We start from the raw sequence: 19,890 nt of genomic DNA, 5'->3' as shown, positions 1-19,890 counted from the left end.
TTGGGGGTATTCTATAATTGGATAAACATTGACATACTATGAATATTAGTACACACTGCCTATTATCATTTTAGCTTCCTCTATAGACAATTATTTGCACTGACAGCAGTGGTGGAAAAAGTACCCAATTGTCATACTTGAGTAAAAGTAAAGATACCTTAATAGAAAGTTACTCAAATAAAAGTCAACCAGTAAAATACTACTTGAGGAAAAGTCTAAGAATATTTGGTTTTAAATATACATAAGTATCAAAAATAAATGTAATTGCTCAAATATACTTAAGTATAAAAAGTACAAGTACAAATCATTTCAAATGACCTATATGAAGCAAACCAGACGGCACAATTTTTATTTATCGGTAGCCAGGGGGACTCTCCAACACTCAGACATAATTTACAAATCAAGCATTTGTGTTCAGTGAGTCCACCAGATCAGAGGAAGTAGGGATGACCAGGATTGTTCTCTTGATAAGTGCGGGAATTGGACCATTTTCCTGTACTGCTAAGCATTGGAAATGTAACGAGTTTTGGTTGTCAGGGAAAATGTATGGAGTAAAAAGTAAATGATTTTCTTTAGGAATGTAGTGAAGTAAAAGTTGTCAAAAATAGAAATAGTAAAGTACAGATACCACAATAAAACTACTTGAGTAGTACTTTACAGTATTTTTACTTAAGTACTTTGCACCACTGACTGACTGAAGCAATACAATCCTGTTAGGGATTTTCTTCTTACAGTATCAACATTTTAGGGAAAGAGGACATTATGATGGACAATTGAATTAATGCCATGGAAAATGGAAAATACATCTACTAATTAACTTTACATATGCTTTATTATGATCTATTTCCAAAGTTCAAGTGGGAAGGTGGGGAAAATACATTCCCGCCACATATGCCTGCAGTTAAATTAATATTCCTGTTTATTCTATTCTTGGTCACCAACATATTATGGTTTCTGTGCCGGAAATAGGATTGGCTCAATTGGACTGGACACAAATCAGTCCTCGATTTCCTTACCACAATGAAGTTGAAATGTAAAATGGTTACGATAATGGTTAAGGTTAGGGTTAGGTAAAGGGGTTATGGTTAAGGTTTAGGGTAGGATTTAGGGTAGGGAACGTCCCAAGGAAGGTCCCAAGGAACCCGGATAGAATGAACCATTTCTCATGGAACAATGCACTACTCAGTCACAAGATCCTTGGGCGTCTCATGGGCTTACTACATGAAAATAGTGCATGTCTTTTAAATACATTTTAGAATTGAGTTTGAGTCTATATTTGTCAACTCATCAAGGTTTAGATTTGTTGAAACAATCGTGAGGTCTTTGAAATCGGATAAATTAATACTCTAATTTGAAGAAAAAACAAGGAGGCGGAGGGATCTACGCTACTCCCTTTACGTGTAATAATATTGGTTTTAAAGAGTAGCTTCGACCTCGTTACAGCCAGAGATTACAGAGTGCGCGGGGAGAATCATCGGGCACATCTCGAAGTGGCCGACTGGTACTTTTTAACGCTCACAATAACACATGTGCGCAGAAGGAAGCATTTTCTGGATTTTGATCTGAAGGGAAGAACAACATATTATTTGTTGGAATACTACTTTTCAACGTTATTCTCGCTGTGAAATTAAAGACTGATCTGCGTTTTATCTTTGGCATTTCGGTGTCCTCGTGCTCAATTGGACATCATTTTCAGAACCTGAATTTGGAGTTTATTTTTGGGGACGAGTAATAATGTTACTGTCCAAATTTGGCTCATTTTCACATATTTGCAGCACGTCCAACATGGATTTGCCAGTGAAAATACAGCTTCAGCAAGGTATGGGATTTCCCTACGTAATTATGTGATATTAGGTTATTTCCTATAACGTTACAGCTCAGTTGGACCCACGTGATATGAACCGACTGCGTCAATAATTGGGCATTAGTGGTAGCTATTAATGTAGGCTATTACATGGAATGTTTTCCAATATAGTTTTGTGAATATTTGATATGTCAGGCATTGGAGGATTTGCCGGCAAGTCTGACCTTAAATCTGGAGCCATTTTGAAACCCTCGTGCTGGAGCGCATTTTGTGCCTGAAGGTTGTTTGAGATTGCAACTACATTTTTTTCTCTTTTAATTTAATTAACAGTGAAGGTGGAGAAGGAGCCATTCGATAAAATATACCAAGTGGGATCTGTACTAGGAAGCGGGGGATTCGGTACGGTCTACGCCGGTAGTAGGATTTCAGACTGTTTGCCGGTAATTGGAACATTTTTAAACTGCTTTGTTTTGATCGCACCACATGGCAGCAATGTTCGCTGCGACCACACTGATGCGGTTCTCATGATCACTATTCCTTTTCTATTTCAGGTTGCTGTAAAACATGTAGCTAAAGAGAGAGTTACGGAATGGGGTACCCTTGTAAGTATTATAGCCTACACGTTTTTGTAGTATGTGCTATTTATTTTAGGTTATTCCTGCAAATTGTTTGGGTTTACATTGTAACCATATACTATTGTTTCATTTTAAAGAATGGTTCATTGGTGCCTCTGGAGATTCTGCTCTTGAAAAAGGTGGGAACCACTTTCCGAGGCGTTATAAAGCTGATTGATTGGTACGAGCGACCCGATGGCTGGTTAATAATCATGGAACGACCGGAGACTGTCAAGGATTTGTTTGACTATATAACCGAGAAAGGGGCTTTGGAGGAAGACACAGCGCGTGGATTTTTCCGTCAGGTCTTGGAAGCGGTACGACATTGCTACAATTGTGGAGTGGTCCATAGGGACATCAAAGATGAGAACCTGCTCGTGGATCTACGTAGCGGAGAACTCAAGCTCATTGACTTTGGTTCGGGGGCGATTCTCAAGGACACCGTTTATACAGACTTTGACGGTAGGTCCATGACGTGTGTTCCTCGACTTGCTGCAGTTTAACACATACAGGCTACTTTGTTTCCCCCGCTGGCGGATAATGTAGTCATTTGACGAATATAGGCCATTGGAATTACCTTAATTCACATCCAAAGCAACCTGTATAGTGATGCAGCTTTTTCTCACACCTTGCTTATAGCCTATCCGTCTATTGAGGCCACATTTTAACGTTAATGGTCCCGTATCTTTTTTTGTAAGGCTATGGACATATCTATTGTAAATCCTAGTTCAATTGAATTTCATACTTTGTTAAACTAAATGTTAATAACAATGTGTAACATTGCCTGTAGATTCATAGAATGGGAATATAAACATTGTTGCACTTTTTTAATGATTGACTGTTTTAAAAATGGCCAGCTGCCATGTAACATCTGTTTGTTGTGAAACCTGAGTCTTGGATGCACCTGAAGGCCCACATCACGCATTCCAGTTTTTGTTTGGTGTCCAAGTTACTAGAGACCTTGCGGGGTCACACTAAGGAGGAAAGGGGTTATTTGTTATGGGGTGGAAGTGTAGGATGCTATAGTACAGTATTTATTCTTCCCCCTATTATTTTCTGGTCTGTATTTGCAGACAGTGTAGGCACTGGGGGGGGGGGGGGGGGGCGTGCTGGTGGTTTTTCTATGGGAAGCTCTCAATTGCATACTCCGAGTCCTCTCTCCACTCCCATCCTCTCTCCTTCTCAACCCCATTGGAGGAGAAGGTCAGGGGGGCGGGACCTCTGGCTTTCTCATCCAATGGGTTTTGAGAAGGAGATGAGGCATATGCAATTGAGATCTTCCCAAGGGCTGTCAGCTGACAGAGCTCCTTTATGGTGTTGCAGTCTGGTTCACATCCAAGGGTGAGTTTATGACACACAAGTGCACTGTCGGCCTATGTCTTTCAGTTTTAGGTTCAAATATTAGTACCACTTTCTGAAATGTTAAATTGTATTTGTATTTTCCCCCCTTTTCAGGCACGAGGGTATACAGTCCGCCAGAGTGGATCCGATTCCATAGGTATCACGGGCGGTCTGCAACGGTTTGGTCACTTGGCGTGCTGCTGTATGACATGGTGTGTGGCGACATCCCCTTTGAACAAGACGAGGAGATCCTCGGGGGATGCCTGTTCTTCAGGAGGAAAGTATCTACTGGTACGTCTCACTCTATCCTTTAATTTACAGCTTATGGCTGTCAACCTGCCTGCCTGTGTTGGTCCTCTCCAGTGGGTTTCAGGTGTTAAACCTCTCCTTCTCTCTCTCCAGAGTGTCAGCAACTGATCAAGTTGTGCCTCTGCCTCAGGCCCTCTGACAGACCCACACTGGAGCAGATCTTTGACCACCAGTGGATGCGTGTCCCAATCGACGACTCAAAAACAGAGGGTTGTGACATCACCCTGCATGCAATTATCCCTGACTCCTCATCAAGCACAAACTCAAGCAAAGAGAGCCTCTGATTGGGCAACCTTGTTGTGTGAAGGGGACATTTTTGCAGACTTGTGGGTCCTCAGTCTCGAATAGAGCGAGTTAACAGGACTTTTCGTTGGCAACTATAATTTAAGGTTTTCCCTCTAACTCTGTCATTGTTGTTTTGAGGAAATGTTTCCTCACCTGGGAACTTGTCACTTGGGTGGTTTGACCAGCATTCTTTTATTTCAAGATTTAATTTTAGCTGGTTCATGTTCTGTAACCCCCTTATATCAGATCTCCTGGCTGCTCTTATAGAGTATGAACTCTGTTTTTGTATTTTCGTTGATTTGGAGTGCCTTTATTTTTTTGCTGCTTTGGTGTGGCTGTAGTCATATGAATCTTGTGTTGGGTTGTCTGTTGCTTGAGAAATACCTAACCAGAGTAACCCCGTCTCGCTAAGAGCCAATCCCATGACAGGACCATGTGACGCAGGATCCCGCCCACCGACATGGTGGAATACTTGAAACGCACACTCATCCACAACACAAACTTTCTGCTGCTCTTTCACTGTAAATGCCTGCACAGCTGTGTGGAAATGGGGTTTATTATCTGTTTCTCTGAATGTGTACTGAAAGCATCAAAACCTCTCTCAATGGCTTCGTAGGGTTTCATACACTTGCGTTTCTGTACCCCATCTCTGCTGACACTACACAGCACCCGGGCTTGGCTGGGACCTGTGTGTGAAATGCACAATCAATGCAATATTCATCGACTTTCTTTTCTTCTTACTATTAGTATGTATATTTATGTACATTCTCCCATGTAAAATTATTTATTTGTACTAGACATTCCACACTGTGGCTATTTATTTATTTGATCAATTCATGGAAATCCCAGAAATAAAATTCTACATGGCCTTTTTTGCATTCCGGTAATTTCTCATTTAGAAAATATCACAATTGTTCTGTATTGGTTATCTATTGAAAAATATGAAAACAAATGAACTTGTGGTTGATTCAATTTTAAATCTCATTAATCCCTTCAATGAGACTGAAATGTGAGTTCAAATTCAAATGGGTGAAGTAATGGTGGGAGATTATTTTTCATACCAAAATTTCAAATAAACCTTTTGTATATTAATGACTTTGTATGAGGTCTGTGTTGTGAAGTTTGACTAGTCATACATAAACTACTCTCCAAACAATGCTCATCACAATGACATGAGCCCATACTCATGTTTTGGAATAATGTTAGCTGGTCATAGCCATTTTCCTGCTACCACATGCACAGCAATCATACTCTTGAGTATTGTGATCTATGAGTCATTTTCATATGATGAAGCACTGACTACAAGAATGACTAACATCTGAGTCACAAGATCCCAGGAATAGCATTGACACCAAATGTCCCAGTGATCTGATGCTGCCCCCTATGGCAGAAGTGGTTCAGTGATGCTTCCTGTTATGGGCTCCCAGGTGGTGCAGTGGTCTAAGACACTGCAGCTCAGTGCTAGAGGCATCACTACAGACAACCTGGTTCAAATCCAGACTGTTTCACAACCGGCTGTGATTGGGAGCCCTATAGGGCGTCGCACAATTGGCCCAGCGTTGTATGAGTTTGGCCGGTGTAGCAGTGGCGGTTCTAGACCATTTCAACTGGGCGGGCCAAGCTGGGGCCAGTTGTACTGTTAGAGGGACCAGTTACATTACTAATGGATGTAAAACAAGAACGATAGCAAAAATTTGTCCTGTAAAATTATTTCATACTCCACATTTAGGGGGGCCACAAGGGGGTCCAAAATTGTTGTCACAGGGGCACTGCCCCCCCCCCCCCCCAGAACCGCTAGTGCGGTGTAGGCCATCATTGTAAATAAGAGTTTGTTCTTTACTGACTCTCCTAGTTAAATAAAGGTTACAAATTAAAATTAAAAGTAACCAATGCTCAGGTTTCAGCTCCAGCGGAGAATAGATGCCTTGTTTTATTCTTGGGCGTGAGCTCCGAACAAGAAGCATTTGTCAATCAACATGTCAACTGGGTAACCTGAGTTTAGGTGAATCACCTTGCTGATACATCTTCTGTAGCTCAGTTGGTAGAGCATGGTGCTTGTAATGCCAGGGTAGTGGGTTTTGATTCCTGGGACCACCTATACGTAAAATGTATGAGCAGATGACTGGAAATCACTTTGGATAAAAGCGTCTGCTAAAGGGCATATATTATTTATTATTATTGCTTAGTTGGATGCTAAACCAGGAATGGTTTTCTCTCTGGGGAAAAAAGTTTCTAACGTTAAACACAATGTATATAAGCAGCCCAATGTAGCATTCCCCCCATATGTGGGTTGACAACTGTGTCTATATTTATTTTATTTAACCTTTATTTAATTAGGCAAGTCTGCTGAGTGCCTTGGGTAATAGGGCATTGTCTCTCTGCCCTGACATGTAAATGTCCCACAGCTTCATCAAGAGGCCTTCCGTCTATATGCTATAGGCAAACATTAACACACCCAGAAAATCAAGCCCTTGTAAAGCTTAAGTTAGCAAACAGTGCCTTGCTTGTCTTTTTTCAGCACGTTTTTTCTTTAGCAAAGAATGTCACTAAGGCCTATTCAATGACCAATCAACACTAAAATAAACTAGGTGATTATAGAGTTTTATGGATTTTTGATCCTCAGATGTAGTTAACAAGTTTAACCATGTGTAATAATAGCCACAGTCACACCATCAGAAGCATGAAATGACAGTTGTCAAAATCAGTCATAACCATGTCTAGTGATGCATTCAATAAGGGGAGGCATTTGCGAATCAGTGAAGGAGAAACATCCTATCATTCCCTCTCCATATGATCAATCAGGACCTCCTCAGGGCATAATTCCTTTCTAAGGACTAAGACAGCTGATCATAGCTAAGCAACCATCATGTCATCATGAGGGTAGTGTCTGCCTCAACTTGCATGGGCATTCCTGCAGCTCAAAACACCAACATAAAATATTACCATTATTCCAGAGTATCTATAGGGGAATTACTTAATAATACATTAATACACACAATTTGATATAATAATGTGTAGCATACAGGGAATGAAGTATACTGTCGTATTATTGACATACATTACACATTCTATGATTTTTTTTTTGTTCCAAAGAAACAAGCAATCTATGTCATGTTTAGAAGGGTCTGATGTCACATGACGCCACAAGGCCCAGACCTCTGAGGAAGTGGGGAAAAGCTGGTCCTGCCATATAGAGAGCCTGTTGATGATGGACAGCGCATTCCACAAGAATGCTACGAGGGTGTTGTGAGTGGGTGCAAACTGACTCAAGGCCGGCAAGAATTGAAAGAGAACAGAACACTTCAGAAGCATATTGATGACTAAATAAATTACATCAAGGCATATACCTTGAGCAACAGATCAATCAGCACTATGTAATTGCCTTTAATTCAACACAAATGGGTTGTCTTTTCCAAAGCTGTCTCCTTGCTTCCTGTTATTGCGGAGATGTTTTTGCATGGCTATCCGGAACTGTCAGCCAGCTCACAACACAGCTCACTGACACATAAACACAATGTCCCCATCTCAATGTCCCAAATATCACCCTTCAAACCAGGCAGAACAAACTCTGTCCAGTAATTTAGTCATGTCACAATATGTAAATGTCTTGAGAAAAAAAAAGGATCCTTCACCATAACTTGTGTTGGCATGCAGTACCGTTATCATAGCATATTCCAATGACCTCAAATCATTCAATTGACTATCTAATGTCCACTGATATTTTCAATCTCTCCCTGACCCAGTCTGTAATACCTACATGTTTCAAGTAGACCACCATAGTCCCAGTGCCCAAGAACGCCAAGGTAACCTGTCTAAATAACTATCGCACTGTTGCACTCACATCTGTAGCCATGCAATGCTTTGAAAAGCTGGTCATGGCTCACATCAACACCATCATCCCAGACATCCTGATCCCACTCCAATTTGCACTCCAAACTGCCCTTACCCACCAGGACAATGCTGTTCATTGACTACAGCTCAGTGTTAAACATCATAGTGACCTCCAAAGCTCATCACTAAGTTATGGACCCTGGGATTAAAGACCTCCCTCTGCAACTGGATCCTGGACTTCCTGACGGACCGCTCCCCAGGTGGTATGGGTAGGTAACAACACATACGCCACACTGACCCTCAACACAGGGGCCGCGGAGGGGTGTGTGCTTAGTCCCCACCTGTACTCCCTGTTCACCCACGACTGCGTGTCCGTTTACGACTCCAACACCATCATTAAGTTTGCCAACGACACAGTGGTGGTAGGCCTGATTACCGACTTTGATGAGAGGGCCTACAGGGATGAGGTCAGAGACCTAGCAGTGTGGTGCCAGGACAACAACCTATCCCTCATCGTCAGCAAGACAAATGAGCTGATGTGAATGCACACCCTCATTCACATCGACCGGGGCTGTAGTGGAGTGGGTCGAAAGCTTCAAGTTCTTTGGTGTCCACATCACTAAGGACCTATCATGGTCCAAACATACCAACACAGTCGTGAAGAGGGCACAACAACACCTCTTCCACCTCAGAAGGCTGAAAATATTTGGCATGGGCACTCAGATCCTCAAGAAGTTATACAGCTGCACCATCGAGAGCATGCTGACTGGCTGCATCAGCGCTTGGTATGGCAACTACTTGGCATCCGACTGCAAGGCACTACAGAGGATGGTGCGCACGGTCCAGTACATCACTGGGGCTGAGTTCCCTGCCATCCAGGACCTCTATACCAGGCGGTGTCAGAGAAGGCCCTAAAAAATGTCAAAGACTCCAGCCACCCAGGTCATAGACTGTGCTGTCTGCTACCGCACAGCAGGTGGTACCGGAGTGCCAAATCTGGGACCAAAAGGCTCCTGACCAGCTTCTTCCCCGAAGCCATAAGACTGCTGAACAGTTAATCAAATGGCTACCCAGACTATTTGCATTGACCCCCCTTTTTTTTTCCACTGACATTCTTGCACGGGCTCTTTGACTTTACCCACACATACTACACTGACACTCCAACACACACACACTGCTGCTACTCTGTTTATTAGCACATTTTTTATTCATACTTTTTAACTCTCCGTTGTTCGGAAAGTGCTTGTAAGTAAGCATTTCACGGTAAAGTCTACACCTGTTTTATTTGGCGTATGTGACAAGTAACATTTGATTTGATATTTCTAGTGACTCATGATAATTCTGTGTTCTCTCCAGCACTCTGTTCCTAATCTGGATTTATATCCTTGGTTAGATTTCATGAATAGGAATACAGCCAGAGCTGATGCTAGTGTTTATTTCTGTGGCATTAGGAGGCACCATGTGGGTATAAAAAGTGCGGTGTCACCCTGAGCAGGTGACTACCATTCTTCCTCATTTCTTGAGATCAGTAGAGCCAGCATCTTCTCTGTCATGGTCCACCAACAGTCACTGTCCAGCAGATACAGTATATCAGGCTGTTTGTGATACGTGTGTTTGTGTGTGTGTGTTGCAAAGTCTAAGGAGAAGGTTCAATGGGCATAAAACAGAAGTGTATTGACCTTAAAAGCATGGTCAAAGAGAGGTGATCTCATCATTGTTTTGCTTTATGCTCTGTTTTGGAAACAGGCTGGAAACTGTGAGTCATCCTCAGCCTTCAGTGCAGTGATGTTTTAGCATCAATGAGTAATACACCCAACCTGGATTTCGGTTTCCAAGCTGTGTAAGAGGCCACAGCCTTGAGTCAATCTCTATCAATAAAAACTGGTCTCTACCCGTCATCACTAGGCTTGTGATTTGCCTCGTCGGTATGTCATCATCTCAACACGTTGACATTGAACATGGGATTCTAGGATCCTTTTAGTCATGTTTACTTTGGACCAATCCTTGTTCTGTTCATGTGTATAAGCAAGGAGAAGTTGAATGAACAAGAGAGAGGGTGGACCCAAACCCTGCAAGACCCAGTAGAAATGTAATGAACAAGAGAGAAGGTGGACCCAAACCCTGCAAGACCCAGTAGAAATGTAATGAACAAGAGAGAAGGTGGACCCAAACCCTGCAAGACCCAGTAGAAATGTAATGAACAAGAGAGAAGGTGGACCCAAACCCTGCAAGACCCAGTAGAAATGTAATGAACAAGAGAGAAGGTGGACCCAAACCCTGCAAGACCCAGTAGAAATGTCCATCAATGTAGTCTACAAATGGTGCACTAACCAAAAAACTCATACCTCACTGCTTCTCTAACCCTAACTAAAGGGATCACTGGTTCTCTAACCCTAACTAGCCATCACTGGTTCTCTAACCCTAACTAGCCATCATTGGTTCTCTAACCCTAACCGTAACTAGCCATCACTGGTTCTCTAACACTAAACCTAAACCTAACCATCGCTCGTCCTCTTTTTTGTTTAATTGTTCTAGAGATTTCAGCACACAAGAATGGTTGCATAACATCAATTTGGAAAGAATGGAATTTTCATTTCCTCCTGTCTTTTTGTTTGTGTGTGTGTGTGTGTGTGTGTGTGTGTGTGTGTGTGTGTGTGTGTGTGTGTGTGTGTGTGTGTGTGTGTGTGTGTGTGTGTGTGTGTGTGTGTGTGGGCAGAGGGGGGATAGTAAGTGGGTCCAAAGTGCCAAAGACACCCACTACATTACATGCGTAAATTAATCCATGGCCAAGAACAAGAACTTGGCAGGCAGCATTTCATCCAAAAAACCTTCTCACCAGTTCGGGCAGGCATTCAGTCATGCATTTAGAGTAGACCTGGGAACAGGGGAGGACTAGGACAAGAATTCAGCCCTGGCATTTTATCCACACCAGCCCACATCACTGCGCGGTGGGCCATCAGCCATACACACACACCCATCCTCACACATACAACCTGACCCTACACACCACACCCTACTTAGACACAGGCAGTAGTGCTGATACATAACATTGCAAGGACAGTACAACGTTTCTCAACAATTTATGTACCAGTGACTGGCGAGACATGGTCCCCTCTTCTATAACCAGTTCATGTTTGAAACAAATACACAATTTAAACACCACTGGAGATCCAACTCACCACTAGAACTGGACCTCTGCTCTAGCCATTTTGTCTGCCTCACTTTTGTGCTGTCTATCTGTCTCAGCATCCTCTCTGCTGTCACTCTGTCTGTCGGTCTGCCTGTCTGCTTAAGCCTTACAGGTTATAAAAGCCAAGCTAACAACTTGGCAATTTTTTAAATTAGTGCCTGTTCGCCTGAATCAACACCTACTGTACACAAGTGTTAATTACTAATACATGGCTCCAGAGTAAGACGTTCCCCTGGTGTCGCTGGTGCCACTAACCTTCACAGTTGGTGACATCAGCCCCCGACCAAATCATGAGCAATCATCTTATAAAGTCATTCATAGTGCTTTATTAAAAAGTATAAATAAACTACTGAGTTATTCAAGAAATGTTGATGTGCAACATAATCCATTTCATGAATTATGACTATAGTTTGACTATAGTAGCTATATTATACTATTAAAATAAGACTCAGATTATTATTTTTGTTCAATAGAGATGAATTACATACATCTCTTTATGTGCACTAACTAATATCATAGGCTAATTAATTTGTGTTTCAACACTTGAGGAATATTTAGAGTTATTAAGTAGATAACTCTAAATATAATACCCACTGCTAGTAGACATGTATTCATCCGACAGTAAATGTAATGTCCTAAAGAAACTTTGCAGTTGTAGGCTACTACCCATGAGACCTATAGGGCTATGCCCTCGCAATGGCCGGTGCACATTTGGCTCCATATCGCAAAGCAATATAATATAACCTTGGTTGTAAAATAGTTGATATTGAGCTAAATAGTGAGAGTTGAGAAGTAAAAAGTAACAAAGCTTAAAAAGGGGTATTTTTTTGTGCAATTGCATTTTAAATGTTATATGATCAGAGTGCCTTTTTTCCCCTTGAGCGCACGGGGGAGAGGAGAGTGGCACGCTCATCACAGCAGCAGGTCCCAGCGACGGCACAAGTACAGGGCAGACACTTTGATTACATGAGGACCTGACCATGTGGTGCAAGGACAACAACCTCTCCCTCAATGTGATCAAAACAAAGGAGATGATTGTGGACTACAGGAAAAGGAGGACTGAGCACACCCCCATTCTCATCGACGGGGCTGTAGTGGAGCAGGTTGAGAGCTTCAAGTTCCTTGGTGTCCACATCACCAAAAAACTAACATGGTCCAAGCACACCAAGACAGTCGTGAAGAAGGCACGACAAAACCTATTTCTTCTCAGGAGACGGAAAAGATTTGGCAAGGGTCCTCAGATCCTCAAAATGTTTTACAGCTGCACCATCGAGAGCATCCTGACTGGTTGCATCACTGCCTGGTATGGCAACTGCTCGGCCTCCGACCACAAGGTACTACAGAGGGTAGTGCGTACGGCCCAGTGCATCACCGGGGCCAAGCTTCCTGCTATCCAGGACCTCTATACCAGGCGGTGTCAGAGGAAGGCCCTAAAAATTGTCAAAGACTCCAGCCACCCTAGTCATAGACTGTTCTCTCTTTTACCGCATGGCAAGCAGTACCGGAGCGCCAAGTCTAGGTTCAAGAGGCTTCTAAACAGCTTCTACCCCAAGCCATAAGACTTCTGAACAGCTAATTAAATGGCTACCCAGACTATTTGCATTGCCCCCCCCTTCTACGCTGCTGCTACTCTCTGTTTATTATCTATGCATAGTCACTTTAATAACTCTACCTACATGTACATATTACCTCAATTACCTCGACACCGGTGCCCCTGCACATCGACTCTGTACCGGTACCCCCTGTATATAGCCACGCTATTGTTATTTGTTATTCTTATCTCTTACTTTTTTGTATGTATTTTCTTAAAACTGCATTGTTGGTTAAGGGCTTGTAAGTAAGCATTTCACTGTAAGGTCTACCTACACCTGTTGTATTCGGCGCATGTGACAAATACAATTTGATTTGATTTGATAATGCACTTTACCATTTGACCAAATCATGCTTTTATCTGGCCACATTTTTTTTTGAGTGATCTGACAATACAGAATATGCTCTTTCTATGTTTATAGGCACCGTTTCCATTATTTTACGATCCATGATGACAGCATCGAAGCAGGTCTCTTTGCTGATGCCGAATTTGACTTTGAATGTGAGTTTGCATGACTTCAGCTCAGCCTGTCAGAAAACCAGGCCGGCCCATCAGTGGTGGGAAGTTAAAGCTATGGAGCCCAAATGCGGTAGTTCGGCCCTGGCCTAATCAGAGATGTTTTTTCTCCTTTCTTAGCACTGTGAAAAATGTGGTCTTTTATAAACACATTTCATGCAATTCTACTACACTTTATATGACTGGAGACATAAGCAACATATATTTTAATACAACAAAAATAGTAGCCTACTCAGCTAACACTGACAAACTGATCAGTAAAAACAAGCTTGTCTTGAATGCAACCATCTAATCTAGGCTTATGAAAAGGGGAAACACAAATTGTACAATATGACGCCCATCTAGCCTGGAGGAGAAAAAAACGTTCCAGTGGTACTGATCCAAGACAGTGGTACTGATCCAATGATAAAGACAGTGAATATGAACGCACTCACCGGGGATTTCCTATGATTGTAGTATTTTGAAATATCGCGATAGGCTTATTTAACTGATTTTCACTGACCACTGCAACTCAACAATCAGCTATTTGCCGCACGCGTAGCCCAAATTGCGAGCTTAAGACAATCCACAGCTCATTATTAAAAGAAGCTAATGATCCTCTGTGGCCAAATCATGCTCTCTGGTGTAGTATTTTGAATGATTTTAATGAATGATTTCTCTCCGAGTGATGCTCCGCATGGTTCTAAAGGCAGCCAACCAATACGCTAAACAGCTGTTGCATTTTGATTGAGATTGAAATTTTAGTCTACTTTTATGTAGCCTACTTTTAAAATGTTTGGTCTTGAGCTAGGGCATGGCAACTGTGACTGATCAGCCAAAGGCCCATTATAGATAAGTATAACAGAGAAATAACAAATAACAAAAAAACTCTTAACAGGCCCATGAGCCACCAGTCACCTTTTTCATTGTTTTATTTTTATATAAAATACACATTTGTGTGTGTGTGTGTGTCAATTTCAACCAGCCCACCCAAATAAAATAAAATGGTTCAGCCCATCTGGCATTTGCCAGAATTGCCAGATGGCCAATCTGCCCCTGCAGGGGATTTAGACAATGACAATGACTTTGGATGTGTAGAATCAATTGTAGTAGAATATTGAGCACTTGTTTCAGTTGAGTGTTTGCACTGATGTATCATTGTCAAATGTTATTGCTTAATGTTTTTTTTTACTGCTTTTTGCAGTAACATGTTCTGGAGAGGAATATCAGCTACAGGTGGCTGGACTCTCGGGGCCAAGTGTGTTTGGCAAACCATTTATTGCTCCCATTCAAGACAATCACACCTCACTTACACTGCCTTAAGAACTGTAACACTGCGCCAACTAGTGGGGATCAAACACTAAAACGGGTTTGTTTCTCATGATATAATGAGTGCTTTAATGCCTTCATTAATGCCTCTGTATATCACAGTTTGTCTGTTTTGTCAAAAGGTTTTGATGAAAAACAGGTTGTGCAGTTGAGTGAAAAACATGTTGTTATTACATTTCATCTTAAAGAACATTGAAATCACACTGAATGTTTCACAGAGCAGTCTAAATAAAAACAAAAGTGGTCATAATCTATGAAAACAGTCATATCTCTGCTATAGTGAGCACCACAGGAGGTTGGTGGCACATTAATTAGGGAGGACGGGCTCGTGGTAATGGCTGGAGCGGAATGGTATCAACTACATCAAACATGGTTTGATGCCATTCCATTCGCTCCGTTCCAGCCATTATTACGTCATCCTCCCCACAGCAGCCTCCACTGGTGAGCACCCACTGAGAAGCCAGGTTGGTGTGGTTTTGCATGTCAAATTCTTCTGCTGTGTGAGCCTATTATGTTCTCAAATAGGAAAACCTATTTTGTCAGATCTTCCTTCCCAATTAAACAAAAACCAGATGAATCAATATTGGCCTGGAAATAGAGTTACCGAGATCACACAGAAAAGTACTGTGGAAAAGAGTACTGGTCTACCCCATGCTTGTAAGAAAAGAAAGAAAATTATCTCTCTGCCCTACCCTCTGCCTAAGTACAGTGGTTGTCCCTCTCTGTCTTGTGGGTACAAGGTTTATTGTAAACAGACCTCAAGGAAAACAGCCAAACAAGGATATCCAAGACAAACGACAGCATCGGGTTCACATTGGACCAATCCTTCGTGCACCTGTTGATCAGTGAGAATTCGTAGTTCAAAGACAAGATGAAAGTCAACTGAACAAACATTGCCCAACAGATTCTCGATCCAATTAGATCTGCTTTAGATCTTCCAATCTGGGAACCTCCAACATAAACGTTGGGTGGTTTTATATCCTACAGTGACACTATTCAGCTTAGGAAGTATGGGAAACCCCTTGACATACTAAACCACACTTTTTTTTACATCAAAGTAAACCATAGCTGTTATTTTCTCCGCCTAAGACTTTGAAAGAGCTTTACTTTGTGAGACTTTATTGACAGTGATTTAGAGTGGAATAATGCTGATGGAGGCGGAAGGGAGAGAGCACATTAGAGCGGAAGGGGCTGTGTGTTTGTGATCATCACAGGTCAAGGAGGCTAACTGGAAGCACAGGGCCTGCTGTTTTCCTGGCCTCTGTCCCGCTACCATCATCACCAGCTAAGGCCAACGAGAGCTGGGGAGTTCATCTCAGGTTGCCCCCATCCTGACCCCCAGCCCCTCTCTCAACTCAGGAGTTTCATTCACGCCAGGAGATTCTTTGGTATGCATCAGCACTACCTCTCGAATCCCTCTGCTCCTTCAAAACAACCAAGGAAAATAAGCAGTTCTCCTCCTGAAACATCCAGACACACCATGGCAACAAGCCTGACACACCCCCAGTCAGTACAACGTTTCCATCATCTTTTGTTTACACACATTTGTTTCTGTTTTAAACACTTTTGATCACGTTGATGCAATTTCCCAGTTGCCAATAAAAACAACATTAAAACCTACAAATAAACTCTGGGTCTGCATTAATAAAGGTTCTTTCCTTTGTTCATGTTCTGATTCGACAATGTTTCTATTTCGAGCCGGTTACCTTCTTATTGAAAAGATGAATTAAACAGCTTGTAAAATTGTAATGGGAAAGAATGTCATGTAAATGTCCTTGGTCTTGGTAAGCCAGTGTGGTTTTCATGGTCATCCTGACCTTAATTGACCACCTGCACCACAACTGCACTGGCAGTCAGACCATAGAATACACACACGAGCCCTGTGCTCTGTCCCAGAATCAGGGAACACGTTGTTCCTTGCCCTTTCAATACCTCCTTTTGTGAACATTCTCTCTGTAGAGCAGGTGTCATCTTTCTTTTATGAATAGTGCAGAGGAACTTGTTGTAACCTGAATGAACTCCATTTAGATTACGTTGGTGACGAATCAGAGCACTGTGAAACTAGCAGGTATTTCACAAAATGCATCATTACCAGGTGGACTGGAGTTAAGATTATGTTAAAGGTAGCATCTGTCAATTTGTCCACATTGAAAAATTCCTTGTTCTGGTTCTTTGATAAATGCCAACTCTGGTCCTAGTTTACAATGGGATGGTTCATTTCAAAGAGAATGGATACCTTTTTGTTTTGTTATAGTGCCACATGGTGGCCATCATTGGGAATTAATATATTCCTCACAATTCTTTGCATCGGAGGAAATGTTATTTTATTTTTTCATTTCACCTTTATTTAACCAGGCAGGCCAGTTGAGAACAAGCTCTCATTTACAACTGCGACCTTTTTATTTTGTTATAGTGCCACATGGTGGCCATCATTGGGAATTAATATATTCTTCACAATTCTTTGCATCGGAGGAAATGTTATTTTATTTTTTCATTTCACCTTTATTTAACCAGGTAGGCCAGTTGAGAACAAGTTCTCATTTACAACTGCGACCTGGCCAAGATAAAGCAAAGCAGTGCGACACAAACAAAAACAAAGAGTTACACATGGAATAAACAAACGTACAGTCAATAACACGATATAAAAATACAGTGTGTGCAAATGGCGTGAGGAGGTAAGGCAATAAATAGGCCATAGTAGCGAAGTAATTACAATTTAGCAAATTAACACTGGAGTGATAGATGTGCAGATGATGTGCAAGTAGAAATACTGGTGTGCAAATACTGAACATCCGTAGGGCGGGGCGATATATATTAAATGTCATACCTAGATTTTTTTCACATTTATGGCCATTCCGGAAATAATCAATTTTTTGGTTTGTTTACGTTTTCTGCGCGCGACAGAAACTGAACCTTATTTTCTACAATCATGTTCATTGATAATCCTGTTTTAGTAGGTTCTGCTCTATTTTACATTTTGGCAGTTGAGACATAAAAAGGGTGTAGATAGAAGAGGTATCGACTGATTCTGTTGGACCAAACATCAAATGTAAATAGCGAGTTGAAACTGCTTGCTGTCAGAGAGGAAGAAGAGATCTTTCGTATTTGTTGTTGCAGGGGGAGGGGCTTGGTGTCTGTGTGCGAGTGGGAAGGTGCACAGTGCACACAGCACAGAAGGATCGAAGGAGACGAGTCCAAAAAGACAAACGCTCATCATTTATTTTTTTTAATAATAAAATAATACAAATCTTAATTCTTGCCGTACAGGCATTTGCAACACCAATATCAACTGTGTGTTTGCGTGACAACTACTACAAGGGACAAAAAGCAATTTTGCTTGATTTGTTGTTTGAGGACAGTTAATTTATAGATATACATCATGACATTTAGATTTACATTATTGGGGATAATATCTGGAACAAGCAATTCAGTTGTCAAAAACTATAGGGAGAGGGCTTTTGACGAAAATCATAGTTCATTTTTTTAAATGTCCTTTTTTTTTTGTACTATTATCCCTGAGCGCATTACATTTGGGATGAAAGGTTAGTGGAGAGCCCTCCAGTTGCTGGCTCACTCCCCATCAGATTCTCCTATCGCATTTGGGATTCAAACCTTGGGATAGGCGACCTGCCACCCTAGGCCTTTGTGGGAAATTCTTGTGAGCCACGTGGGGCTTGGTTTTTCCATGATCGACATACCAAGCACAGTGGCCTACTCCCAAGAAGAAAGCGCTCCCTACTGGTTGTCACCAGTTACCACAGCCACAAAGTAAAAATGGGCTATATCGTAAAATGGTGCTTTTTTGTATTAATGTAAGGTAAGGGTTAGACATAAGGTTAGCAGTGTGGTTAAGGTTGGGTTTAAGGTTAGGTTTAAAATAACATTGTGGAGAAGAGAAATGTAAGAAATAGGCTGGGTTTATGACTTTGTGGCTGTGGTAACTAGTGACGACCCACCCCCCCAGCACCACAACTGGGACGTTCTCAATTACCATTTTCGAGAGCATCAAATCCATGATGCATTGTGGGTAAATAGTGACTGATTGACTGATCTACAAATAATAGCCAGCAGTTATTTATGAAGCAAGGTGATTTGTGGATCAGTCAGTCGGGAGTCGCATGAACATTCGGCTGCAATGTCGAACAGACCATTTTCTTCACCCTCACAACTTCCTGATTTTTGCTTAAATTAAGACCAAAAAGTACAGTTTAATTTTCCTAATTTGTTATAGACAATTTTGACTTTGTGGCTGTTGTAACTAGTGGAAACCATGGCGCTGCCTATGCTCTCACAGATGCCATGTTAGGACAGATAACATGTTGGATCCTCTTAACTATCGCTATGAGCGGCTCAGCTGGAGCCGCTCATAGCGATACTTCATTTTGAAGTAGTACATTTTCTTCTACTAATTCTATGAGTTGGTAAACAAACTGAAAGGGTGGATTCTGCCACCTGGTGTTGTTTGAACAGGTATAAAGCAAAGGTGGTTAGAGCGTTGGACTAGTAACTGAAAGGTTGCAAGTTCGAAACCCCGAGCTGACAAGGTACAATTCTGTCGTTCTGCCCCTGAACAAGACTGTTCTCTGGTAGGCTGTCATTGAAAATAAGAATTTGTTCTTAACTGACTTGCCTAGTTAAATAAAGGTAAAATAAAAAAAGGGGGTGGCAGGTAGCCTCGTGGTTAGAGCTGAAAGGTTGTTGGATTGAATCCCTGAGCTGACAAGGTAAAAAATCTGTTGTTCTGCCCCTGAACAAGACTGTTCTCTGGTAGGCTGTCATTGTAAATAAGAATTTGTTCTTAACTGACTTGTCTAGTTAAAAAAAGATTGGTGACCAGTTATGGAATGTTTGCTCATAAGTATAACTAATTGGCTGATGACCTGGATGGAATTGTTATCCTGCTGAGGGGAGGATGGTGCAAATTGAATGGCATCAAACACATAGTGTGGAAACCATGTGTTTGATTCCACTTCCCAATTAAGGTGCCACCAACCTCCTATGATGTGATACTTCCTCAACACAGGAAGTCCCACCCAGTTGACTACTTCAAACTGTCCTCAATGACATTGCCCAGAATATGAGGTGGAAAATGGAACTCCAC

At 41.8% G+C, this 19,890-nt stretch overlaps 1 protein-coding gene across 1 annotated transcript; it reads left to right on the top strand.

The window, feature by feature from the left end:
* Positions 1-1,456: 1,456 nt before the first annotated feature.
* On the top strand, positions 1,457-5,445 carry LOC120052375 (serine/threonine-protein kinase pim-3-like). The gene is made up of 6 exons (XM_038999239.1): positions 1,457-1,819; positions 2,135-2,244; positions 2,356-2,406; positions 2,517-2,880; positions 3,874-4,050; positions 4,162-5,445. The coding sequence occupies exons 1-6, from the start codon at positions 1,735-1,737 to the stop codon at positions 4,350-4,352; spliced, it is 978 nt and encodes a 325-aa protein (XP_038855167.1). The 5' UTR covers positions 1,457-1,734; the 3' UTR covers positions 4,353-5,445.
* Positions 5,446-19,890: the final 14,445 nt, after the last annotated feature.

The sequence above is a fragment of the Salvelinus namaycush genome, chromosome 8 (assembly GCF_016432855.1).
Source record: "Salvelinus namaycush isolate Seneca chromosome 8, SaNama_1.0, whole genome shotgun sequence".
In the NCBI taxonomy this organism is placed as follows: Eukaryota; Metazoa; Chordata; class Actinopteri; order Salmoniformes; family Salmonidae; genus Salvelinus; species Salvelinus namaycush.
The sequence above is the reverse complement of the archived record's forward strand: the minus strand, read 5'-3'. Positions and strand labels throughout refer to the sequence as shown.

Excerpts from the sequence above, each read along its gene's own strand:
- LOC120052375 (XM_038999239.1), top strand. The coding sequence starts at position 1,735 with ATGTTACTGTCCAAATTTGGCTCATTTTCACATATTTGCAGCACGTCC. Across the intron at positions 2,245-2,355 it reads GGATTTCAGACTGTTTGCCG|GTTGCTGTAAAACATGTAGC; the intron begins GTAATTGGAACA and ends TTTCTATTTCAG. Across the intron at positions 4,051-4,161 it reads CAGGAGGAAAGTATCTACTG|AGTGTCAGCAACTGATCAAG; the intron begins GTACGTCTCACT and ends CTCTCTCTCCAG.